Here is a 27,086-nt window from a genome sequence, read left to right as displayed (position 1 = left end):
AATAGTAATTAATAAATACTGTTTAGTTAATCACAGCTTTCAAAACATGAGGTCTTTGTTAAGATTTTAATTTTCAGGAACAGAGAATCATTCAAGTAATGGGAGTTTATTATAGAACTTCTCGTAAAAAGTAAAGTTAAAAAAATTTGAGGGGACCCAGGAAAAGCCTGGTTTTCAGCAAGAACTCAAGGTACTTAGACTGTAGTTTGGGCAGTGGAAGATTGGTCCAAAGCCAAGACAATCCCATATAATTGTTGCCTTTTAGCTTCTGGGACTTGTCAGTCCCCATTTTGCTGTTGTCCAGTGAAATGATTGCCGTCATCTCTGTTTCTGCCTTCTATCAATGCAGCTATGGATGAAATTTTCTCCATTCTCCTATCTTGTAATTTCTCTTTACGGTATAATTGTTCCTTCTAAATTCTACTTAACTCATTGTGTTAGTATTCTGTTGTCACTGTGACAAATTACCGTAAACATAATGGTTTAAAACAACAGAGATTTATATTCTTGCAGTTCTGTACATCAGAAGTCATTTCCTTGGCACATGGCCATCTTCCTCTATCTTGTGAGTCAGCAGTGTTGGACTGATTCCTTCTCACACTGCTGTCTCATTGGTTCTCTCTTCTATAGTCATACCTTCCGCTTCCACTTAAGGACCCTTGTGATTACACCCTGACAATCCAGGGTAATCTCCTTATTTTAGCATCCTTAATTCCATCTGCAAACTTAATTCACCTTTGCCCTGCAACATAAGATATTCAATGATTTCAGGGATTAGAATGTGGACATGTTTGGGGACCATTATTTTCTCCCACACTGCCATCACTGCTGTTGCTCAACAGTATTTAAGTACTGCTTTCCTCCTGCTTGTCATCTACCTTTCTTGCTCATCTGAAGAAGCTGTGGAAGGTTTCCTATATCCCCACATCCTGCTGAAGCCAAGGGAGATTCAAGGAATGGAGTGGCATTTCAGACACACTGTCTAAACATGTTTTGTTGGATTGTCTCCTTCTGCTTCTCTGGACCGTGGTTTTCTCCTTTATGATGTGAAATGAATTCAAACTCCCTTCACTCCAAAAACCTATACTGAATCCCAATGTTCTCACTGATAATAACTAAAAGTATTTTTTAGTTTTCTGAAGTATATGAAGCACCGAGCAGAGTGTTAGAGGTAGCTGTCTAGAAGTGATTGCTAATAATAATAATCTTTTAGGTCATCCAAAGCATGGAAACATATATAGTTTGCAATAAGCCTCTCTGGGGTGTCTGTATTATCTGTGGCATGTAGTATTATAATTTCCAAAATACTTTTTAGAAATGGCTATTAAGCAGTTATACCAATGAGTTGTGTCAATTTTTGGATGTGATATTTGATGTTATTTTTAAATATATCATTCTGAAGACTACCTTGGAGTTATAGACTTTAATTAGAGCATAGAGATTTAGAAAGAAGTTTCCTGTGAAAAAGTTGTGAAAACCATGGTCTGTATTGTCATCACAGCAGAACTTGGTCTGTGAATGTAACAGTGAAAGAGCATTAAAGTCAGCTTCTTAAGATTGTAGGAAAGAATGTACAGGTTAAGAGTATCTTTTTGCCAAGATACGTGTTAAGGATGACAGGAAGAGGACTTGAACTGTAGAAAACCTAAGGCATACCAGTGTATTAGTTAAGAGGAAAAACATCCTGTCTTGAATTTCCTGTGTATGGTGCATTCTTTCTAGTAGGCAAGAGAAGAAAGCCAATGTCACCTATCATGTGAGGGAATTGATATATGATTTGAAACGGGGATCTATCTGATGCCCCAAAAGCATATTTTTCCACTATCTTGTTTTTCTTTAGGGAAAAAAAAAATGGATAGAATGGTAAAGCAGGCAATTATTTTATTAAAAAGGAAAAAAAAAATTCCAGGGAGAGGAAAGGTAAAGAAAAGACATTTAAAGTTGTGTTTGAAATATATCAATAACTAAATATTGCAGAAATATGGTTTATTTTAGTAGTAGAATTATAAGTATGTGAACATTATAAATGTTTATTGTATAATTGTAAAAATCCATGTGGAACTTTCTACTCTGAAAATTGTTTACTAAACATATATCAGAGACTTTTTTGAGAGCCTTTACAGTACTCCTCACTGTGAGAAAAAATATTGTATTCTTTTAAGACTAGAAGCAAGAGCTAGTGCTTTTGGTGGGGTGGTTGTATAATTTTTATTACCTGTCTTAGTTATCTAGTGCTGCTATAACAGAAATACCACAAGTAGATGGCTTGAACAAAGAGAGATTTATTCTCTTACAGTTTAGGAGGCTAGAAGTCCAAATTCAGGGTGCCAGCTCTAGGGGAAGGCTTTCTGTCTCCATTTGCTCAGGGGAAAGGTCCTTGTCATCAATCTTCCCCTGGTCTAGGAGCTTTTTGGTGCAGGAGCCTCGGGTCCAAAGGATGAGGAGTTCTCCTGGCTCTGGTTTCATGGTGGTATGAGGTCTCCATGTCTCTCTCAATCTCAAAAGACATTGGCTTAAGACACAATCCAATCTTGTAGATTGAGTCCTGCCTTATTAACATAACTGCCACTAATCCCATTTTATCACATCAAAAGACAGGATTTACAACACATAGGAAAATCATATCAGTTGACAAAATGGTGGGTGATTCACACAATAATAGGAATCATGGCATAGCCGAGCTGACAGATAATTTTGGGGGACGCAATTCAATCTATGACATTACCAAAGAAAACATTTCAGATGTGGTTTTATATACATGAACGTACACCAGAATACTTAAATTGGGACTGTAGATTTAACTGTCCTTAACTTCACTTACTCAGTTTATTTGTGAGTTTGATCTTGATTTTTATTTTCTTAGCTATTTAAAAATTACCCTAAAACAGAATTTGAGAGATATTCTTTGTATACATATATACAAAACCCATTTCCAATGAGTCCATTATGTGACTCATAGCAACCCTATAGGACAGGGTAGAACTGCCCCGTAGAATTTCCAAGGAGCGCCTGGTGGATCTGAACTGCCAGCCTTTCGGTTAGCAGCCATAACACTTAAGCACTATGCCACCAGGGTTTCTATATATATATATATGTATATGTATATATATGTATATATATATACACACATATATATACACATACATATATATATGTATATATATATATACACATACTTACTTGAAATAAGTTGGTTTCTATAATAAAGTGCCTAGTGAAATATCTGGCACGTGTCAGTAGCTAGTACATGACGTTACCTGCAGTGAATAACGGTGTGGACCGCACATCCTGAATTAATCTCCACCAGCTTTAAAGTACATTGTGTTCCCGATACCACAGGAAGGAGGTTAGACTTCACAAAGAAATAAAACAAGATATTAATGATATAAAGCACAACTACATTTCAAACCAATTAGTTTTATTGGTTTTACTGCAAAGAACTAAATATCCTGGATCAATTAAAATGATGCTGAGATTTCTTTTTCTCTCCCCTGTATCAATTAGTCTATTTAAAAGTTTATGTTGTTGGATCTCATTTTAGGCTGAAATAAAACAGAGAGCTTTGGGTTAGATGGAGTTCTTCATGGATAGCCTTTTAAATTAGGTCTTTAAATAGGACTCAATAATCTGTCCCACAACAGAAAGCATAAGCAGTCCAGGAATGTGCAAAAGCCAAGATGGGTTTAAAGATTTTTTTTTCCTAAATTTTATTTGTTTTGTTTTTGTTGTTAAGAATATACACAGCAAAATATGCACCAGTTGAGCAGTTTCTACATGTACCATTTAGTGACATTGATTACATTCTTCTGGTTGTATAGCCATTCTCACTCTTTTTTGAGTTGTTTCTCTTCACTTACATAAATTCACTGCCCCTTAAGGTTCCTATCTAATCTTTTGAGTTGTTGTCAGTTTGATCCCATATAGACGGTTCTTTAAAGAGCATAATGTTCAAGGCAGACATTTTTTATTAGTTAAGCTAAACTATTTTTAGTTTTAAGAAGGCATCAGGGGATGTTTTTTGGTTTAAGGTTTAAAGACTATCTTAGGGCAGTCGTTTCAGGGGTTCATCCAACCTTGGCTCCAGGAAATCTGGTGTTCATGAGAATTTAAAATTCTATTCTACATTTTCCCTATTTTGACTAGAATTCTTCTATGAAATCTTTGATTAAAATGTTCAGTAATGGTAGCCGGGCACCGTTAGGTTCTGAACTCATGGCAGAGAAGGTAGTTGTTCATGGAGGCATTTAGCCGTGTATTCCATATATTCCTCCTATTCCTGACTCTCCTTCTTCCTATATAGTTCCAGGAGAATAGAGACCAATTGTTGTGCCTTGGGTGGCTGTTTTCAAGCTTTTAAGACTCCAGACACTATGCTTCGAACTAAAAGATAGAACAGAGGCATTGAATATCTTATCAGGCCCAGTTAACTGAGATGTCCCATGAAGCCATGGCCCTAAACCTCCAAACCAAGAAATCGAATCACATGCATGAGGCATTTAGTTGTACATAAGCAGCCTCAGCAGTTAATCTTGCTTTTTGTCATCATTGTAAATATATCTATCACAAATTTTTTGCCAATTCAACTTTTTACAGATCATTATGTATGGAATTGTGTCCCCCCAAAAATGTGTGTCAACTTGGGTAGGCCATGATTCCTCATATTGTGTGGCTGTCCTCCATTTTGTGATCTGATGTAATTTTCCTGTATGTTGTAAATTCTTATCTCTGCCTGTGGCTAATGAGGCCAGATTAGGTTATGTGAAAGAGGATTAGGATGGGATGTAATACGCTTACTCAGGTCACAGCTCTGATCTGATATAAAGTGAGTATCCCTGGGATGTGGCTTGCATCATCTTTTATAAGAGATAAAAGGAGAGAGAGGGACCTCATTACCACCAAGCAAGAAGAGCCAGGAACGTGTGCATTCTTTGGATCTGGGATCCCTGTGTTGAAAACCCCCTAGACCAGGGGAAGATAGATGACAAGGACCTTCCCACAGAGCTGACAGAGAGAGAAAGCCTTCCCTTGGAGCTGGTGCCCTGAATTCAGACTTCTAGCCTCTTAAATTGTGAGAGAATATGCTTCTGTTTGTTAAAACCATCCACTTTTGGTATTTCTGCTAAGGCACCACTAGATAACTAAGATACAGGTGTACAATTTATTGACAGCAATTACAGTAATCGACTGTGCAACCTACCCTTAATCAATGAAATTTTTCCATCACCATTAACCCTTTTCCTCCCCCCTCCTGCCCCTGGTAACCACTAATAAACTTTGGTCTCTATTCATTTGCCTTTTCTTGTCTTTTTATGTAAGTTCATACAATATTTGTCCTTTCGTGAAATTGGCTTATTTTGCTGAGCATAATGTTTTCAAGCTCCATCCATACTGTAGCATGCATCAAGGTTTCATTTCTCCTACTGGCTGAGTGGCATTCCATTGTAGGTATGTACCATATTTTGTTTATCCATTCATCTGTTGATGGACATTTAGATTGTTTCTATCTTTTGACTATTGTGAATAGTGCTGTGAGGAACATTGGTATACAAGTCTATTTTTGAGTCTCTGCTTTCAAGTATTTTGGGTATATACGTAGGAGTGGAATTGCTGAGTAGTTCCATTTTTAGTTTTTTGAGAAACTGCCGTACTGTTTTCCACAATGGCTGTACCATTTTGCGTATCCCCCAGCAATGGAGAAGGATTCCAATTTCCCCACATCGTTGCCAACATTTGATATTTGGTATCTCATTGTGATTCTGATTTGTATCTCTCTGATGGCTAATGATGCTGGGCATCTTTTCATATGATTGGTGGCCATTTAAATGCCTTCTTTGATGAAATGTCTATTTAGGTTCTTTGCCCATTTTATGATTGGGCTGTTTAGCTTTTTGTTGTTGTCAAAGTTTCATATGTATTTTTGTTATTGTATCCTCGTTGGATATATGTCTTTTCGCTTTCGCTATGAACTCTTTTGATGCCCAAAAGTTTCTAATTTTTATGAGGTCTTATTTATTTATTTTGTCTTTTGCTGTTTGTGCTTTTGTTATTATATGAAATAATCTATTGTTGAAAGCTAGTCCTGACAGCATTGCCCCTGTGTGTTCTTCTAAGAATTTTATTGTTTTATTAGCACATTTAGGTCCTTAATCCTTTTATACTTTTTTTTTTTTATGTATGGTGTGAGGCTCAGATCCCGCTGTTTTTTCTGCAGGTGGAAATCCAATTTTCTTAGCACCATTTATTGAAGAAGATGAACTTAGGACCCTTGTCAAAAATCAATTGACCATAGATGTGTGGGTTTATTTCTGGACTCTCAGTCCTATTTCATTGGTCTATGTGTCTGTTGTTATACCAGTCCCAGGCTGTATGGATTACTCTAGCTGTATATTGTGTTTTAAAATCAGGAATTGTGCGTTCTCCTACTTCATTCTTCTCTTTTAGCATTGTTTTAGCTATTTGAGGCCTCTTGCAATCCCATATAAAATTGAGGATTGATCTTTCTATTTCTGTAAAGAAGGCTCTTGGATTTTTGATTGAGATTGTGTTGAATCTTTGGGTAGTATTGACATCTTAGCAATATTAAGTCTTCCAATCCATGAACATGGAACATCTTTCATTTAAGTGTTCTTTAATCTCTTTCACCAGGATTTTATAGTTTTCATTATATAAGCCCTTCTCATCCCTGGTTAGATTTGTTCCTAGGTATTTTATTCCCTTAGATGTTATTTTAAATGCAATTATTTTCCTAATTTCCTTTTCAGATTTCTCATTGCTGCTGTATAGAAACCCAATTAATTTTTGCTTGTTGACCTTGTGCTCTGCAACTTTTCTAAATTCTTCTATTAGCTCTAGAAGTTTTCTTGTGGACTCTTTGGGATTTTCTATATATAGGATCATATCATCCACAAAGAGAGGTAATTCTCCTTCTTTTCCAATCTGGTTTTATTTCTTTTTCTTGTCTTACTGCTCTGGCTAGGACTTCTAATACAATATTGAATAGAAGTGGTGGGAGCGAGCACCCTTGTCTTGTTCCCTATTTCCAGGGGGAAGCTCTCAGTCATTCTCCATTGAGTATAATGTTGGCTGTTGACTTTTCATATATGCCCTGAATTATATATGCGGATTTTTAAATAATAAAATTAATGTACTTTGGATCAAATCGTTGGAATGAAAATCTAAAAGGTCAAAGTTCAAATGAATATGGTAAAACTTGATAATTTGAATAAGTTAACCAATTTCAGGTTTAGAAATTTGATTCAAAACTTTTAAAGATATTAATTTTTAATGAATTAACTATAAAGTATAAAAAATATAACTCTATTTAAAATGAGTACACTCTGCTATAAATAAATATTAGCATATATATCTGTGTCCATCTGAAGCCATTGTTCACTGATAGCATCCATGCTTAACGGAGACCAGGCAGTAGAACCTGTTGGTAGTTAAAGCAGAATCTGGAGTTCAGCCAGAATAAAAGCAGAGTTGAGCTGGTTTCTGTATGTGCCTCAATTCACTTTTCACAAGATGGTAAAAACCTGTCAAGCCTTGGCTTTCAAAGATGGTTCAGTCATGCATGTGCATCCCATCTGTTGGGTGCATAAGGGATTTCCTTCTCAGCTCAGCCCTTCAGCCACTAGCACAGCAACTGTTTTTTTTGTTTTGTTTTGTTTTCTGCCCCCACCCTTTAATTCTTCTTCTGCTGGGAGTATATAGGCTCTGTAAACCAGGTGCAGTTTATGTTATCCTAAGGGAGTCCTTCCAGAGACAGTGAGGTAAGCCAGAAGTGCAGTTGAATTTTTCTTAGGTACTTAACTTACTGTCAGTATAGTTGGATTCAGGATTTTTTTTTTTTTTTAATAAATGGACTATTACAGTTTGAACTAACGCTTTAAGGGAGACCTTACTGACGTTCCACTCCTGTGTCTTTGAACTGTTTCTGAAGTTCTGTGTATTACCCAGGTGAACTTTAGCAGCAACGTCCTTCTCTCTCACACAGACCTATACACGTGCATGCGTGCACACGCACACACACGTATTTCATAAGTTTTAGTAGCCTTAGTGGTTGTAGAGAAGGAAAACAGTAGGGAATCTCCCTGAATGCATTCTCTATTGCATTTCCTTTCCTGCTACCTTTGTTCATCACATACACCCTCCTGGCTTGACCTCACAAACTGCAATTCCTCTACTATTATCTAGAATACTCTCCCTTTTTATTTAAAACTCTGATGGCAGTTAATACCAGGTTTCGAGGTTGGGGGCACAGCTTCAACTGACAGACTAGCACATACAAAGCATGTGATACAAGATGTTTCACAGCCCGTTCAACAGGGACGTACTTTTTTGCCAAGCTGGTGTTCTTAGGGCAAATTTATGTTTACATATATATTTTTTCCTGACACAGCTAAACCAAAAGATCAAGATGAAAAAAGGGTGGGTTTTTCTAATCAGTTGTTTGTAGTTTTAAAGACATTCCATTGGGAACTTGTGAACCAAATAATTATTGTTCTCATTAGTTTTCTTTTCCCTTCACACAGATTTATGAAAAATACCAAGATTCGTATACTGTGGAACCAAATAATGCACGTCAGCTGGTGGAAATTGCAGCCAGAGATATTGAAAAACTTCTAAGCAACAGATCTAAGGCCCTGGTGGTGAGTTTAGATTGGATATGTTTACTTTATTATTTTCCATTACTTATTTATTTTTCATTCTTGATTTGGAGGCTTTCTTTGGTATGCTTTCTTTAGCTTGGCAACTGTTTTCACCTAATGTATTCATAAAAGAAGTGATGTCATGACTTCCTTGTGAACCCCAAATTATTAATTTCTAATAGTTTATTTTTTATATTATTAGGCAATTTAATACATAGGAATAGTATGTATCATTGATGCATGTATATATTTATGTATGTGAAAGTTATGATGCATAACAATAAAATAAACATGTTTAAATCTGTCATACATCATACAATCCAGAATTTTACCAGTACTCCTAAAAGCTGCCTGTGTAATAAGTACTTACCTATCTCATCACCCAACCTCCCTGCCAGAGGTGTACTGCATATATCATATTCAGTGAATCATTCTTTTGGTTTGGAAAAATAGTTGTACTTCAAGTGCTTTGCCAAACAAGGTATTTTTTTTAGTTTGCTTGTTTTTCAGCTTTATTCAATTTATACTGTATATAGTCTTCTTTTTTTTTTTTTATAGTCTTCAGCAAATTGCATTTTTCAATCAAAGTTATGTTTCTACAATTCACCACAAGGTTGTGCTTAGTTTATTCATTTATATTCACAGGGATAAATATTTCTTATGAGGATATATCTCAATTTATTTCTTCATTCTCTGTTGGTAAATGAATATTTTGGTTTGTTTCTAGATGGGTCCTACTATGAATAGTGCTACTGAATTTTCTTGAACAAGCCTCTTGGTAAAATGTGTAAGAATTTCTATAGGGTCAATATTTGGTGGTAAAATTGCTGAATTGTAGAGTCTGAACAAAGTCACCTTTACAAATTCGTGACAATTATTTTCCAAAATAATTGGATCTCTTTAGACTTCCAGTAGTGGTATATAAGAGTCCCTGTTTTCCACATCCTGGCCAACATGTGGCAATGTCAGACTTCTTAATTATAGACAATCAGTTGGCTTTAAAATGGGTTGTTGTTGTTGTTAGGTGCTATAGAGTGAGTTCCAACTCATAGCAACACTATGTACAACAGAAATGAAACACTGCCTGATCCTGCACGATCCTGACAGTAATTGTTATGCTTGAGCCCATTCTTGCAGCCACTGAATCAATCCATTTTGTTGAGGGTCTTTCTCTTTTTCGCTGGCCCTCTACTTTATCTAGTATGATATTCTTTTCCAGGGACTGATCTCTCCTGATAACATGTCCAAAGTATGTGAGACGTAGTCTCGTAATTGTTGCTTCCAAGGAACATTCTGGTTGTACTTCTCTGAAGACAGATTTGTTCACTCTTTTGGCAGTCCGTGGTGTATTCAATATTCTTCGCAAACACCACAATTCAAAGGTGTCAGTTATTCTTCAGTCTTCCTTATTCATCTTCCAGCTTTCACATGCATATGAGGCAATTGAAAACATCATGGCTTGGGTCAGGCACACCTTAGTTTTCAAAGTGACTTCTTTGCTTTTCATCACTTTAAAGAGGTCTTTTGCAGCAGATTTGCCCAATGCAATGCGTCTTTTGATTTCTTGACTGCGGCTTCCAATGGTGTTGACTGTGAGTCTAAGTAATATGAAATCCTTGACAACCTCAGCCTTTCTTTATCATGATGTTGCTTATTGGTCCAGTTGTGAGGATTTTTGTTCTCTTTACGTTGAGGTGTAATCCATATGGAAGGCTGTAGTCTTTGATCTTCATCAGTAAGTGTTTCAAATCCTTTTCCCTTTCAGAGGCAAGGTAGTGTCATCTGTATAAAGCAGGTTGTTAATGAGACTTCCTCCAACTCTGATGCCACATTGTGCTTCATGTAGTCCAAATTCTCAAATTATTTGCTCAGCATACAGATTGAATAGGTATGGTAACAGGATACAACCCTGAAGCATACCTTTTGTGACTTTAAACCATGGAGTATCCCCGTGTTATGTTTGAACAACTGCCTCTTGATCTATATACAGGTTCCTGATGAGCACAATTAATTGTTCTGGAATTCCAGTTCCTCACGGTGTTATCCATAATTTGTTATGATTCACCCAGCCGAATATACCAGAGTCAATAAAACACAGGTAAACATCTTTCTGGTATTCTCTGCTTTCAGCCAATATCCATCTGACATCAGCAATGATATCCCTGGTTCCACCTCCCCATCTGAATCTGGCCTGAATTTCTGACTGTTTCCTTTTGATATACTGCTGCAGCTGCTTTTGAATGATCTTCAACAAATTTTACTTATATGTGATATTAATGATATTGTTAGATAATTTCCACATTTGGTTGCATTACTTTCTTGGGAATAGGCATAAATGTGGATCTCTTCCAGTTGGTTGGCCAGCTAGTTGTCTTCAAATTTTCTTGGCATAGATGAGGGAGCACTTCCAGTGCTGCATCCATTTGTTGAAACATCTCAATTGGTATTCGGTCAATTCCTAGAGCCTTGTTTTTTTGCCAATACCTTCAGTGCAGCTTGAACTTCTTCCTTCAGCTCCATTGGTTCCTGATTGTATGCTACCTCCTGAAATGGTTGAATGACAACCATTTCTTTTTGGTATAGTGACTCTGTATATTTCTTCCATTTTCTTTTGATGATTCCTGTATCATTTAATATTTTCCCCATAGAATCCTTCAATATCGCAACTTGAGGCTTGAATTTTTTCTTTAGTTCTTTCAGCTTGAGAAATGTGGAGCGTGTTCTTCCCTTTTGGTTTTCTAACTCCAGGTCTTTGAAATCTTCTTTTCAGCTCTTTAACTTCATCATTTCTTCCTTTTGTGTTAGCTACTTGACATTCAAGAGCAAGTTTCAGAGTCTTCTGACATACATTTTGGTCTTTTCTTTCTTTCCTGTCTTTTTAATGACCTTTTGCTTTCTTCATGTATGATGTCCTTTTACAACTCGTCTAGTCTTCAGTCATTAGTGTTCAATGGGTCAAATCTAGTCTTGAGATTGTCTCTAAATTCAGGTGGCATATACTCAAGGTGGTACTTTGGCTCTCGTGGACTTGTTCTAATTTTCTTCAGTTTCAACTTGAACTTATACATGAGCAATTGATGGTCTGTTTTGCAGTCGTCCCCTGGGCTTGTTCTGACTGATGATATTGAGAGTTTCTATTGTCTCTTTCCACAGATGTAGTAGTTTTGATTCCTGTGTATTCCATCTGGCAAGGTCTATGTCTATAGTTGACGTTTATGTTGGTGAAAAAGGGTATTTGCCATGAAGAATTCGTTGATTTTGCAAAATTCTATCATGTGATCTCCGGCATCCTTTCTATCACCAAGGCCATATTTTCCAGCTACTGATCCTTCTTGTTTCCAACTTTCACTTTCCAATCACCAGTAATTATCAGTGCATCCTGATTGCATATTTGATCAATTTCAGACTGCAGAAGTTGGTAAAAATCTTCAGTTTCTTCATCTTAGGCCTTAGTGGTTGGTGCATAAATTTGAATAATAGTAGTATTAACTAGTCTTCCTTGTAGGTGTATGAATATTATTCTATCACTGACAGTGTTGTGGAAACGCTGGTGGCATAGTGGTTAAGTGCTATGGATGCTAACCAAAGGGTCAGCAGTTTGAGTCTGCCAGGCGCTCCTTGGAAGCTCTGTGGGGCAGTTCTACTCTGTCCTATAGGGTCGCTATGAGTCAGAATCGACTCGATGGCACTGGGTTTGGTTTTTTGGTGGTTTGACAGTGTTGTACTTCAGGATAAATCTTGAAATGTTCTTTTCGAGGATGAATGCAACACCATTCTTCTTCAAGTTGTCATTCCTGGCATAGCAGACCATATATGATTGTCCGATTCAAAATGGCCAATACCAGTCCATTTCAGCTCACTAATGCCTAGGATACTGATGTTTTTGCCTTCCATTTCATTTTTGACGATATCCAGTTTTCCCAGATTCATGCTTTGTACATTGCATGTTCTGATTATTAATGGATGTTTGCAGCTGTTCCTTCTCATTTTGAGTCTTGCCACATTAGCAAATGAAGGTCCCTGAAGTTGACTTCATCCACGTCATTAAGGTTGATTCTACTTTGAGGAGTCAGCTCTTCCCCAGTCATCTTTTGAGTGCCGTCCAACCTGAGGAGCTCCTCTTCTGGCACTATATCAGGCTACGCTCTGCTGCTATTCTAAGGTTTTTACTGGCTAATTCTTCTCAGAAGTAGACTGCCCAGTCCTCCTTCTTCCTAGTCTATCTTAGTTTGGAAGCTCAGCTGAAACCTGTCTGCCATGGGTGACCCTGCTGGTATTTGAATACCGGTGGCATAGCTTCCAGCATCACAGCAACAGACAAGCACGCCCTCACAGTACGATAAACTGACAGATGCATGGGGATTAAAATGGGTACCTCTGCTTATTACTAATGAGGAGGACATCTCGCTACGTATTCATTCACTGTTCTTGTTTCTTTTTCAGTGAAGTATCTGCTCATATTTTTAAAAATTGATTTGTAGGTTATATATTCTTGATAGTAATTGTATTGACTCAGAGCAAATTGGGAAGAATTGCTACCTTTACAATGTTTTATCTATTTATAAATATGATCTTTCCCTGTAGCAATTTTTTATGCTCTTCAATAAGAGTAAAAGAAATTCTTCATAAAATTATCATACATCTTTTGTTAGATAAAATTCTGAGGTTTAAGTTTAGTTCCCCTTTTTCTGTAGATCTTAGTACCACTGTGGACATTTGTCCCCAGGGCAACTCTGAAATTACTGTTTACTCAATTTTCACTGTTCAAATTTTTAGCTTACTGTATTTTACATGTATTTTTACCTATTTGCTATCGAATCGACTCTGACTCATAGCCACCCCATGTGTGTTGAAGTGGAACTGTGCTCCATAGAGGTTTCTTTCTTTTTTTAATTTTTTTTTTTTTTTTGTGCTTTAAGTGAAAGTTTACAGTTCAAGTAGTTTCTCATACAAAAATTTATACACATATTGTTATGTGACTCCAGTTGCTCTCCCTATAATGTGACAGCACACACCTCTTTTCCATCCCAGATTTCCCGTGTCCATTCATCCACCTTCTGTCCGTTTTTGCCTTCTCATCTTGCCTCTGGACAGGAGCTGCCCATTTTGTCTCATGTATCTACTTGAGTTAAGAGACACTCTTTTCATATATCATTTTACGTCTTATAGTCCAGTCTAATCTTTGTCTGAGTAGTTGGCTATGGGAATGGCTTCAGTTCTGGGCTAACAGAGAGTCCAGGGCCATGTCTTCTGGGGTTCCTCCAGTCTTGGTCAGACCATTAAGTCTGGTGTTTTTACTAGAATTTGAGTTCTGCACTCCACTTTTCTCCTGCTCCATCAGGGACTCTCTGTTGTGTTCCCTGTCAGGCCGGTCGTTGGTAGTAGCCAGGCCCCGTCTAGTTCTTCTGATCTCAGGCTGATGGAGTCTCTGGTTTATGTGGCCCTTTTTGTCTCTTGGGCTAATACTTTCATTTTATCTTTGGTGTTGTTCATTCGCCTTTGCTCCAGGCGGGTTGGGACCAATTGAAAAGTCTTAGATAGCCACTCGCTAGCTTTTAAGACCCCAGGCATCACTCACCAAAGTGGGATGCAGAACATTTTCTTGATAAACTTTGTTACGCCAGTTGGCCTAGATGTCCCCTAAAACCATGGTCTCCAGACCCCTGGCCCTGCTGCTCTGTCCCTCGAAGTGTTTGGTTGTATTCAGGAAACTTTTTAGCTTTTGGTTTTGTCTAGTTATGCTGACTTCCCTTGTATTTGTGTTGTCCTTCCTTTCACCTAAAATAATTCTTATCTACTATCTAGTTCGTGAATACCTCTCTCCCGCCCTCCCCACACTTGTAACCATCAAAGAATGTTTTTGTCTGTGTTTATGTTTTCTTGAGTTCTTATAATAGTGGTCTCACACAATATATGTCCTTTTGTGACTGACTGATTCCACTCAGCACAGTGCCTTCTAGAATCGTCCATGTTATGAGTTGTTTCACAAATTCATCGTTGTTCTTTATTGTTGTATTGTATTCAGTTGTGTGAATATACCTTAATTTATTTATCCATTCATCTGTTGCTGGGCACCTAGGTTGTTTCCATCTCTTTGCTATTGTGAGCAGTGCTGTAATGAACATGGGTGTGCATATATCTATTTGTGTGATGGCTCTTATTTCTCTAGGATATATTCCAAGGAGTAGGACTGCTGGATCATATGGTACTCTATTCCAGCCTCCCTTTTTAAGGAAGCACTAAATCAATTTCCAAAGTGATTGTACCCTTTTACATTCCCACCAGTAGTGCGTAAGTTTTCCAGTCTCTCGACAACCTCTCCAAAATTTAATATTTTGTGTTTTTTGGATTAATGCTAGCCTTGGGGTGAGATGGTATCTCATTGTAGTTTTGATTTGCATTTCTCTAATATCTGATGATTGCAAGCATTTCCTCATGTATCTGTTAGTCACCTGAATGTCTTCTTTGGTGAAGTGCTGGTTCATATCCTTTGCCCCTTTTTTAATCGGGCTATTTGTCTTTTTGTTGTTGAGGTTTTACAGTATCTTGTAGATTTTAGAGATTTTTAGAGATTAGACACTGATTGGATTTGTCATTGCCAAAATTTTATCCCAGTCTGTAAATTGTTTTTTGTCCATAGGGTTTTCAATGCTGTTGTTTTGAAAGTAGATCTTGAGGTCTTTTTTCTGACGTGCTTCTGGGTGGACTCAAACTTCTAACCTTTCGATTAGCAACCAAATGTATTAACTGTTTATATCGCTCAGGGACTCCATATATATCTTGGCCCTGAAAATTTTTCCTTTCTTAGGCTTCGGCATCTATGCATCTTTGTAAATTATGTTTGTTTTTTTTTTAATAGTATCCAGGATCTTCTTGTAATGTAGCAGGAAGAACTTTCGGAAGGTATGGCTTCTTGCTAGAACTTAAGAATATGTGTGTGTGTGTGTATATATATATATATGTATATACACACATATAAACAAGGCAGGGCAAGGCAAACTTTCTTGACTAGAAAGTACAGAGGATTATGATCTTCAATGTTGAGGATGTGAATGCAATTAAGCCCCATTTAGAGATGTAAAAGTGCATTTTTATTAAAGATTTATCTAATAAAAATAAGGTACTTTCTACATCAGTATACTAAGTGATTAATATTCTGGTGCCAGTTGAAAAATAATTTTGTTTATATTGATTTCATTAGCTTACATTTTTCCTCAGGGTGGAGGAGATAGGTAATCTGGACATCAAAGAGCCAAGAAAAAGGTTGTAGAATAAGAGAGGATGTCTCATACTTTAGTTAGATTAAAATAAGAGCTTATTGAGACTTTCATTTTTTTATGATTTGAATTGAAGCTCAAGACACCTGGTAACCTGGTACATTATTTGAATCCTGTGAGGAATCAGTGACTATCTTAAGTGCGTGATGGCTGAATACAGAAGACACAATGACTAATTAAAGGTAGAATTAATTAGATTATATGTTAGGGAGAAAGATTTGTGTTTGTTTTCAAACTAAATTATTTTACTTCTTTGATTTCACAAAAAGAGAAATACAGTATTTAGAAGAGAAATATTTTGAGGCCAATTGAAAAACAGGTGCTACCTTGTACTCTAAATGAATGCAAGATGGCATTGCTAATTTATTTCTATTTTTTGTTGTTGACTTATACTTAGGGAGACACCTGAATTAAACAAGCATTAATTTATTGGGGTGGGGTGCCAATGTCATTCCATAATTAAGTATACTGGCAAAAATTATTAATATGCAAATCTGCGGTAGATGATAAGATTGAGTACTGGTTAGACTTTATTGCATGCTTACTAAGTAGCATTATCTAACTTAATTCTCACAATGATATTATGCTCTAGATGCCTTTACTAGTCGCATTTTTTCAGTGAAGAAACTAGTTCTTCAAGGGATCCGATAACTAGCCCAAAGTCACATATCTAATAAGAAGTGTATTTAAATTTGATGATTTAAAGAATTTTTATTATTCTTCAACATCAAGGTTATCAGTTTGAAAATATTTATAGGTATAAAATCTACAAAAGAAGTAAATTTAACTGTTTGGCTTCTTCCATGTCTACTAAAGAAATTGCTTTACATTATATATGTGATAACTCAGGTTTTTTAAGAAAGGACATGAAGTAGAGACTTTTTTTTTAGTGGAATGATTGCTTTTCAGTACCTGAAATAACTTTTATTGTGGATGCATGCATACAGATTTTATATATTTGAACTTTAAATTTTATCTTTTACAGCCCGTTGATTAAAAACTCAAATGTAACTTATTTTACAGCTTAATGCTTTCTTTTGTGTTTGTTTGTAAGTTTGAGTCTAAACTACTTCACCAAGTGTGTGTGTATATATATATATATATAATTTCAGCATTTGTTTTGTCTTTTTAATAAAACTCATTTTGCGCTATAGTCAGCTTTAGGAAGAGCTGAAAGAGAAACTGATGTAACATTTGTTTTAGTTACTTTTGCCCTAAAAACATGTCTTTGATAGCAAAAAAAGACTTTGGCGCTAAAATTTTGTTGTTGTTCTAGTGACTATGTAAAATCATATTATGACTCTGATGGTTCATGTTCATTAGACCCTTACCAAACTCCTATGAAGTAGAAATATTATTTACTCTTGTTTTATAAATGAGAAAACTTAGAGAGGAGACCAAGATTCTTGTCCAAGACTGCATAATGAGGTATTTGTTGTTGTTGTTCGGTGCCATCGAGTTGGCTCCGACTCACAGTGACCCTGTCTAGACAGAAAAAACACTGCCTGGTCCTGCGCCATCCTCACAGTTGTTGTTATGCTTGAGCCCATTGTTGCAGCCACTGTGTCAGTCCGTCTCTTTGAGGGTCTTCCTCTTTTTCATTGACCTTCTACTTTACCAAGCATGATGTCCTTCTTCATGGACTGATCCCTCCTGATAACATGTCCAAAGTATGTGAGATGTAGTCTGGCCATCCTTGCTTATAAGGAGCATTCTGGTTATACTTCTTCCAAGACAGATTTGTTCATTCTTTTGGCAGTCCATGGTATATTCAGTATTCTTTGCTAACACAATTCAAAGGTATCAATTCTTCTTTGGCTGTCCTTGTTCATCATTCAGCTTTTGCATGCATATGAGGTGATTGAAAACACCATGGCTTGGATCAGGCACACTTTAGTCTTCAAGGTGATATCTTTGCTTGTCAACACTTTAAAGAGGTCTTTTGCAGCAGATTTACCCAATGCAATGTGTCATTTGATTTCTTGACTGCTGCTTCCATGGGTGTTGATTGTGGACGCAAGTAAAGTGAAATTCTTGATAACTTCAGTCTTTTCTCCATTTATTATGGTGTTGCCTGTTGATTCAGTTGTGAGGATTTTTGTTTTCTTTATGTTGTGGTGTAATCTACACTGAAGGCTATGGTCTTTGATCTTCATCCTTCATTAGTAAGTGCTTCAAGTCCTCTTCACTTTCAGCAATCAAGGTTGTGTAATCAGCATAAAGCAGGTTGTTAATGAGTCTTTCTCCAAACTTGGTGTGCCGTTCTTCTTTATATAGTCCAGCTTCTCTGATTATTTGCTCAGAATACAGATTGAATAGCATGGTGAAAGGATACAACCCTGACACACACCTTTCCTGACCTTAAACCACAGAGTATATGCTTGTGAGAAAGATTACCTTTTGATCTATATACAGGCTCCTGGTGAACACAATTGTGTTCTGGAATTTCCATTCTTTGCAGTGTTATCCATGATTTGTTATGATCCATGCAGTTGAATGTCTTTTCATAGTCAATAAAACACAGGTAAACATCTTTCTGTTATTCTCTGCTTTCAGCCAGGATTCATCTGACATCAGTAATGATATCCCTGGTTCCAGGTCCTCTTCTGAATCTAGCTTGAATTTCTGGCAGTTCCCTTTTGATGTACTGCTGCAGCCACATTTGAATGGTCTTCAGCAAAATTTTACTTGTGTGTGATATTAATGATATTGTTTGATAATTTCTGCATTCTTTTGGATTACCTTTCTTGGGAATAGGCATGAATATGGATCTCTTCCAGTCAGTTGGCCAGGTAGTTGCCTTCCAAATTTCTTGGCATAGACAAGTGAGCACTTCTAGCACTGCACCCATTTGTTGAAACATCTCAGTTGGTATTGCATCAATTCTTGGAGCCTTGTTTTTCTGCAATGCCTTCAGTGAAGCTTGGGCCTCTTCTTCAGTACCATTGGTTCTTCATTATATGCTACCTCCTGATACGGTTGAACACTGACCGATTCTTTTTGGTTTAGTGACTGTGTATTTCTTCCATCTTCTTTTGATGCTTCCTGCATCGTTTAATATTTTCCCTGTAGAATCCTTCAGTACTGCAACTCAAGGCTTGAGTTTTTTCTTCAGCTTTTTCAGCTTCAGAAACAGTGAGTGTGTTCTTCCTTTTTGGTTTTCCAACTCCAGGTCTTTGCACATGTCATTATAATACCTTACTTTGTCTTCTCGAGCTGCCCTTTGAAATCTTCTTTTTAGCTCTTTTACTTCATTTCTTCCATTTGCTTTAGCTACTCGACATTCAAGAGCAAGTGTCAGAGTCTCTTTTCACATTCCATGTTCAATTAATTTCAGACTGCATTAACATTGTACCACTGGAGTACCTTCCCTCTGTCCTATAGTGTTGCTTTGAGTCAGAATTGACTCAACAGCACACAGCAACAACAAGGTACATGTGCATTTCCTGACTTTTCAATGACCTCTTGCTTTCTTCATGTATGATGTCCTTAATGTCATTCCACAACTCATCTCATCTTTAGTCATTAGTGTTCAATGCATCAAATCTATTCTTGAGGTGATCTCTAAATTCAAATGGGATGTACTCAAGGTGGTACATGACTCCTGTGGACTTGTTCTGATTTTCTTCAGTTTCAACTTGAATGTTTATATGAGCAATTGATGGTCTGTTGCACAGTCGTCCCCTGGCCTTGTTCTGACTGATGACATTGAGCTTTTCTATGGTCTCTTTCCACAGATGTAGTTGATTTGATTCCTGTGTATTCCATCTGGCAAGGTCCATGTATATACTCGCCATTTATGCTGGTGAAAAAAAGGTATTTGCAATGAAGAATTCGTTGGTCTTTCTTAATTCTATCACGCTATCTTGTCATTATTTCTGTCACCAAACCATGTTTTCTAACTACCGATCCTTCGTTTCCAACTTTCACATTCCAATCACCAGTAATTATCAGTACATCCTGATTGTATGTTCAATTAATTTCAGACTGCAGAAGTTGGTAAAAATCTTCAGCGTCTTCACCTTTGGCCTTGAGCCTGGTGCGTAAATTTGAATAATAGTTGTATTATGTGGTCTTCCTCATAGGTGTATCAATATTATCCCATTGCTGACAGTGTTTTACTTCAAGATAAGTTTTGAAGTGCTCTTTTTGACGATGAATGCAACACCATTCCTCTTCAAGTTGTCATTCTGGCATAGTAGACCATATGATCAATTCAAAATGGCCAATATCTGTCTTGTTTTAGCTCACCAATGCCTAGGATATCAATGTTTATGCCTTCCATTTCATTTTTGACGATTTCCAATTTTCCCAGGTTCATAGTTGGTATATTGCATATTCCAGCTGTTAATGGATGTTTATAGCTGTTTCTTCTCATTTTAAGTCTTGCCATATCAGTAAATGAAGGTCCCTTAAAGCTTGACTCCATCCACATCATTAAAGTCAACTCTACTTTGAGGAGGCAGCTCATCCCCAGTCATATTTTGAGTGCCTCCAACCTGGGCGGGGGGCTCATCTTCTGGCGCTATATCAGACAGTGTTCTGCTGCTATTCATAAGGTTTTCAGGGGCTAATTCTTTTCAGAAGTAGACTGCTGGGTCCTTCTTCCTAGTCTTACTTTGGAAGCTCTGCTGAAACCTGTCCACCATGGGTGACCCTGCTGGTATTTGAATACCAGTAGCATAGCTTCCATCATCATAGCAATATGCAAGCCCCCACAATGTGACAAACTGACATACGCATGGGGAAATGAGGTAATGGTAGAATTCAATTTTAGGACTCTGTCTACAAATTCAGTTTTCTTCCCTCTAATCCCACACTAATAATAATTTCAGTCATGTTATTTCCAAAACACTTTTCCAAAACACATCTATTAAGATGGCTGTTTTTCTGTTCACTTGCTATATCTTTGTCTGAAAAATTAACTCAGTGTGGCCATTGTCCTGCTAATATTGTTGGATTTATAGATGTTTAGAAGCAAAAAAGAAATAATCTTTTAACATTGCTATTAACACCTTTCACCCTGGGGTAGGCTGACATATCTGCAAGTGTTAATGAACAATTTACGGGAGAAAGCTTTTCAGTAAGACAATCCAATCTCCAGTGGTCCCTCCTGAGAGATGTAGGTGAATGAAATCAGTGGTGTCATTGTTCACTAGTCAGCCCAGCCAAGAGGATCTGATGAGCAAATGAAGGTCTCTAGGCAATTTGCTCAAAGAAAGTAGGATCAAGGTTATAATAAACAAATTTTTCCAGTGACATCTTCCCAATTATGGCATACCATGTTTCCCTGTGGTTGTCCTGGTAACTTTAATTAAAACTGCTCTAATCTGTTGTGAAGCTTTAAATACTGTAATATGCCCTAATTCTTAATTCAACCTTGATATTCAGCTTATGATTAGAAAATGAAAAGGAGAAAATGACAAATGTTTTCAAATGACTATTAAGGCATATTTCTATGGAAGGACTAAATAACTGTTACTTAAATGAATAGTTTTCTCATGTTATTTCTTAAGCTCTTGGACCAGTAGTTCTCAATCTTCCAGGTGTATTAGGGATGTCTGTAAAATCTGCTAAAAAATACAGATTTCTGTCCTTCATCACCAAAAATTTTTAACTGAACACTGTAGGAAGAAATCCAAGAAAAAATCACAGCCAAGGAAGCAAGAAAGAGGCCCAAGGAACTGAATTTGTCAGAGATTCTAAGAAAAATTAGAAAGGTTATTGTAGAAGTAGGAGTCACTGATTTACTTTTGTGAGAGCAACTTTAATAAAATATATTGGAACAGAATAAAAACTGCAGTGTTAAAGAGTGACTGGTAAGTGAGAAATTGGCAAATGTCTACATTTTTATGAAGTTTGGTAGGACGGTGGGAGAGAAAGGTGGAGTGCTTCTAAATACTTTGTATTTCTTTTTTTGTTTTTGGTAATGGATGACATGTAAGCATGCTTTTAGACAGGAGGGAAGAAGTCTACAAAATTTGAAAATAAGAAAAAAGAAAAAGTTAAAGAATGATTCCAGAAAAAAAGGGAGAGTTCAGAAAACACATTATATCTTTAAAAGGATGGTGAGATCTTTCACTTGAGACAGAAGGTAATTAGTAAAGAAGGATGAAGAAAAATTAATTTGTGGATAGAGAAAATTTGAAAGTTACTTCGGATGACCATATTTACCTTGATAAGGTAGAGGTAAGATTATATGCAAAAAATGCAGGGGCTGTGGGAATCTTGAGGACCATGGTGAAGATTTGGAAGAGCATTGTAAGAAAAAGTGAAAGGAGCCTACTTTAGGTAAGTGACAGGATGATGGATAAAATCTAGGGCCTTCTTAATGTTGAGAATAAACAGAAGATATAAACTATTCCCATGTTCTAAAAGTGGGGTCCTAATTCACATATAGGTTGCCTGTTGGTGCACTGGTTGATTGCTTGGCCATTAACCAAAAGGTCTGCTGCTCAAACCCATCAGCTGCTCTGCAGAAGAAAGATACGGCAGTCTGCTTGCATAAAGATTACAGCTGTGGAAACCCTGTGGGGCGGCTCTACTCTGTCATTTAGGGACACTATGATTTAGAATCGACTTGATGGCAAAGTTTTTTTATTTTAAGGTATATAGGAGCCCTGATGGTGCAATGGTTAAGTGCTCAGCTGCTAACTGAAATGTTAGTGGTTAAAACCCACCCAATGGCTCCACAGGAGAAAAGATTTGGTAATCTACTTTTATAAAGGTTTTGGCCTAGGAAACCCTAGGGGGCAGCCGTAGTCTGTCCTTTGTTGTTGTTAGGTGCTATTGAGTTGATTTTGACTGCTAGCAACCCTGTGTGACAGAACAAAGTAGAACTGCTCAATAGGGTTTTCTTGGTTGTAATATTTTTTTATGGGAGCAGGTCACTAGGTCTTTTTCTTGCAGAGCCATTGGGTGGATTTGAAACACTAGCCTTTCGATTAGCAGCTGAGCAGTAACCATTGTGCCACTGGAGTGAGTACCTTCCCTCTGTCCTATAGTGTCGCTTTGAGTCAGAATTGACTCAACAGCACACAGCAACAACAAGGTACATGTGCATTTCAAAGAGTTCCCTGAAAACTCTGTGTGTGTGTGTGCATTTTGACACTTACTCTAGTATCTGTCTTGAGGGTATGAATTAATCCAAGTTGTGGCATTTCCTTTCTCCCAGAAGAAATGAGTGCTTACCCCGCTCTTTAATCTTGGTATAAATATCATTGAGAGGATTATTCAGCTGACATATTTCTTCTTAAGTATGGGTGCTAACAGGTCTAGGTAGTCCACTCTTTGTTTTCCAAAATTGAGATTACTTTTATTTATTTGAGTTTGATGTATGCCTGTGGATTCCAAAGGTGAAGTACTATGTCTCGAGAGCTCTGCCAGTGACAGAACAATGATATGTGGCTGCATTGGGCACAGACTTACACACCTCAGGGTACAGGTAGGACTTACTGTGTGGAGCTTGTCTGGAACTCCATCCAAATAGACATCCTTCCAGGGCAAGGCCAGTTCAACAGAAAGAGTGTGGAAGTATACTGGCAAATAGGCAGGTGACATCCAGAAGGGTTGTATTACAGTTGGATGCCCTGGGTATCTCCAAAAAAATACAGGAAAGTCCCCTGTCATGAACTGAATTGTGTCCCCAAAAAATGTGTGTCAACTTAGCTAGGCCGTGATTCCCAGTATTGTATGATTGTCCACTGTTTTGCCATCTGATGTGATTTTCCTGTGTTGTAAATCTTATCTCTATGATGTTAATGAGATGGGATCAGTGGCAGTTATGTTAGTGAGGCAGGACTCAATCTACAAGATTAGACTGTATTTTAAGCCAAGAAAGAACCACTGGGAGCATAACATGTCCTTTGGACCTGGGATCCCTGTGCTGAGAAGCTCTTCGACCAGGGAGAAAATTTATGACAAGGACCTTCCCCCATCGGCAACAGTGAGAGAAAGATTTCCCCTGGAGCTGGCGCCCTGAATTTGGACTTCTAGCCTACTAGACTGTGAGAGAATAAACTTCTATTTGTTAAAGCCATCCACTTTTGGTATTTCTGTTATAGAAGCACTCGATGACTAAGACATACCCCCAAGAGAACAAGTCAGTGTTTAACATCCACCGATTACAGAGAATACCAACACCAAAGTAGAGTCAAGAGAGGGCTATCCTCTGCCAGCTTTCTTACATCTCTATTGCTGAAGTCAATGCATGTGTGCTAGTAAGCGGGGTCAAGACGGGAGGTGGGAGAAAAGCACAGAGTATGGCAATAGAAGTTTACCACACTTCCCACCTGAAGTTTTTAAGCTTGAAGCACTACCAAGCTAGTGATGAAATTTTAAATGTATTTTGAATGAAGCTGAGAGTTTTGATTATTAACCCAACTTGGACATCGTAATTGATTAACCAAAACTGTTTCTAGAAGTAAAACATATTATAGAATGGTGAATGGATACGCATGAAACCTTAAATAATGACTTAAACAAAAAAAAAAAAAAATTTTTTTTTCCTTTCATGTAACGAGAAACCTGGAGGTTGGTCACTCAAGATAGTTCCAGAAGTCCCATTCTTTACTCCTGTGTCCACCTAGATGAAGGGGGGGGGGGGTCGGTGTTAAAAAATGCAGTTTGTAGCTGAGCTGTGGTTGTGTGTACAAAATTGGGTCCAAAAAATGTGTATCCATCCAGATGTTGTCTATTTCAAGACCTTTCCAAGATTTCATTTAGGCAAGAGGGTCTAGAGAAAATTCAATTTAAAAAACAGAGGAGAGAAAAGAGATAGTTGCTTTCTGTTGGCTTTTTGCATAGAATTCTACTCCTTCAATACAATAATTATAAGCATAATCAAACCAGTTTTCTTTAACAAGTCTTGGCACTATATGAACTCTAGGATTTAGGATTGGCAGAATAAAGGTTGTAAAACATGAAGAGTGTTTAAGAATTAGTCTACTATAGTTGACATATTTGAACCCATGAACTGTGTTAAGTAGATCTGGTAATGGCCAAGAATTAAGAGTTCAAGAGAGTAGATATCTTTATGTGGAAAAAGTGTAGGTTTATAGGGAACAGTGAAAAAACAAAGTATGTGGTAATGGATAGAAATTTTTTTTTTTTAATTCATGAGTTTTGAGTGATAACAAGGTGGAAGGATTTGTGTCAGTGGGTTACTTAAATGAGAACAGTGAATGCTTTTGGACTTTTGATAATCAGGAAAAAAGTAATAATTAGCATTTATTGAACGTCTGCTATGCTCCAGACAGTTCGTTAGGTTCTTTACGTATATTTCTAACCCAATTCCTACTCAGCAAAGTAGGTATAATTGTCCTCATCTTATAAATGAGAAAGTGGAGGCTCGGAGAAGTTAAATAATTTGCACAATCTCACACCACTAGCAGAGATTTGAAACCCAATTTATCTTTAAAAGTACACGTGTTTCATTGTGCTTTCTCGTTTAGTTTAAAAACTTTAACATTAACTCATTGGACTTTCAGAACGTGTCAGCTGAAACTCAGAATGATGAAATGTGTTGACCCAGGTTTATACAGAGTGAGAGATTTGGGCTTGAAGTCTTTTATTTTTCTTATCTAACTTTTAGCTCTATGAACCATATTTTTCATTTCTATTACATCTCAATAATCTTAGCCAAAATTTATTTACTGGCTGTTCATCCAGTTATTTCAAGGCTTTCTATCCAGGTGATATTATAACTAAATAAGCCACACTAAGTGACTTTAATGGGTCCCATAGTACCAGCAGATTTAAGTCCTGTAAAGTCAGCATCTTCATCTACTTTGTTTGCCCTGCAGCATCTAACACCACACCTACCTTGAACATAGTTTAGCTACCTAATACAGACTTACCCTACAGAATGTCTCTCCAATTAATGGCTTCCTTAATACAGACTTACCCTACAGAGTGTCTCTCCAGTTAACGGCTTCCTTAATACAGACTTACCCTACAGAATGTCTCTCCAATTAATGGCTTCCTTAATACAGACTTACCCTACAGAATGTCTCTCCAATTAATGGCTTCCTTAATACAGACTTACCCTACAGAATGTCTCTCCAGTTAACGGCTTCCTTAATACAGACTTACCCTACAGAATGTCTCTCCAATTAATGGCTTCCTGGTAGAATGCCTCTTGACTTTTGCATCCAAACTTCACAAAATAGACATATCTCTCAGTAAAATGTTTTGTTTTTTGGTTTGTTTGGTTTTTGCTGATGTTTATAAGACAACTTATAAACATCAGCGACAACTTATAAACATCAGCAAAACTCAATATTTTTAACAAAATGATATATGGGAAGAGTCTTAGGTTACATTCCACTTGTAGTTGGTTGAACATCAAACTCTGTAGATTTTTGAAAAGCAAGCCGGGTGCAAATGAAGGAGATGAGTGTGTTTACTGCTGCTACTGAGAGGCCAAGTGTTGTTTTTGTTGTATACCGTCGAGTCAGTTCTGACTTACAGCGACCCTATATGACACTATAGAACTGCCCTATAGGGGTTTCTAGTCTGCTTTACAGGAGCAGATCACCAGGTCTTTTTTCCTGCAGAGCGCCTGGTGGTTTCGAACCACTGAACTTTTGGTTAGCAGCCGAGTGCTTAACCATTGTGCCACCAGGGCCCAGTAGGGCCTACAGACAGCTGTTAATTCTATTCTCGTTTGATCAGGAAGTGATGTTTATAGTACTTTACAATCTGATATAAGAGTTTATTACATTCGTTGATGTGCCTTGAGGTTTGATGAACTTATATCGCACTGTTTTATATGTAGGTTTTAAAAACTTGGTTGGAAGTTTGGATTGATAAAATCATAAAAAATAAGCTCTTGAAATTTTTACCCAGAACGCCTAATTTTCTGAAGCAGATTACTAGTTTAAATGGAAGAAGATGCCTGTATTTCTTGATACCATTTGTTAAAGTATTAAATGGAAACCTCCAGATACATCACCACATTTCCTCTCTTATGTTATACACTTTAGCAGCATCTTTATGGATTTTTAAATCTAAGTTAATTATAATGATAACACTTTGGGGCCAAAAGGAGGGATGATGAAACCCTAAGTCCTATGTTTAAAAAAAAAAAAGCGTTGCTCTCAAGTCGATTCTGACACAGAGTGAACCTACAGGATGGAGAAGAACTGTCTCACAGAAT

The 27,086-nt window shown here is 37.2% G+C and overlaps 1 protein-coding gene across 1 annotated transcript in view; it reads left to right on the top strand.

The window, feature by feature from the left end:
• The window catches only part of CACNA2D1 (calcium voltage-gated channel auxiliary subunit alpha2delta 1), a 543,509-nt gene that overhangs the window by 106,151 nt on the left and 410,272 nt on the right, over window positions 1-27,086 (top strand). Inside the window, exon 3 of the mRNA XM_064289931.1 lies at window positions 8,535-8,651. Coding sequence (XP_064146001.1) covers window positions 8,535-8,651 — 117 coding nt within the window. The remainder of the gene's footprint in view (window positions 1-8,534; window positions 8,652-27,086) is intronic.

Source organism: Loxodonta africana, chromosome 8, assembly GCF_030014295.1.
Source record: "Loxodonta africana isolate mLoxAfr1 chromosome 8, mLoxAfr1.hap2, whole genome shotgun sequence".
Lineage (NCBI taxonomy): Eukaryota > Metazoa > Chordata > Mammalia > Proboscidea > Elephantidae > Loxodonta > Loxodonta africana.
The sequence above is the reverse complement of the archived record's forward strand: the minus strand, read 5'-3'. Positions and strand labels throughout refer to the sequence as shown.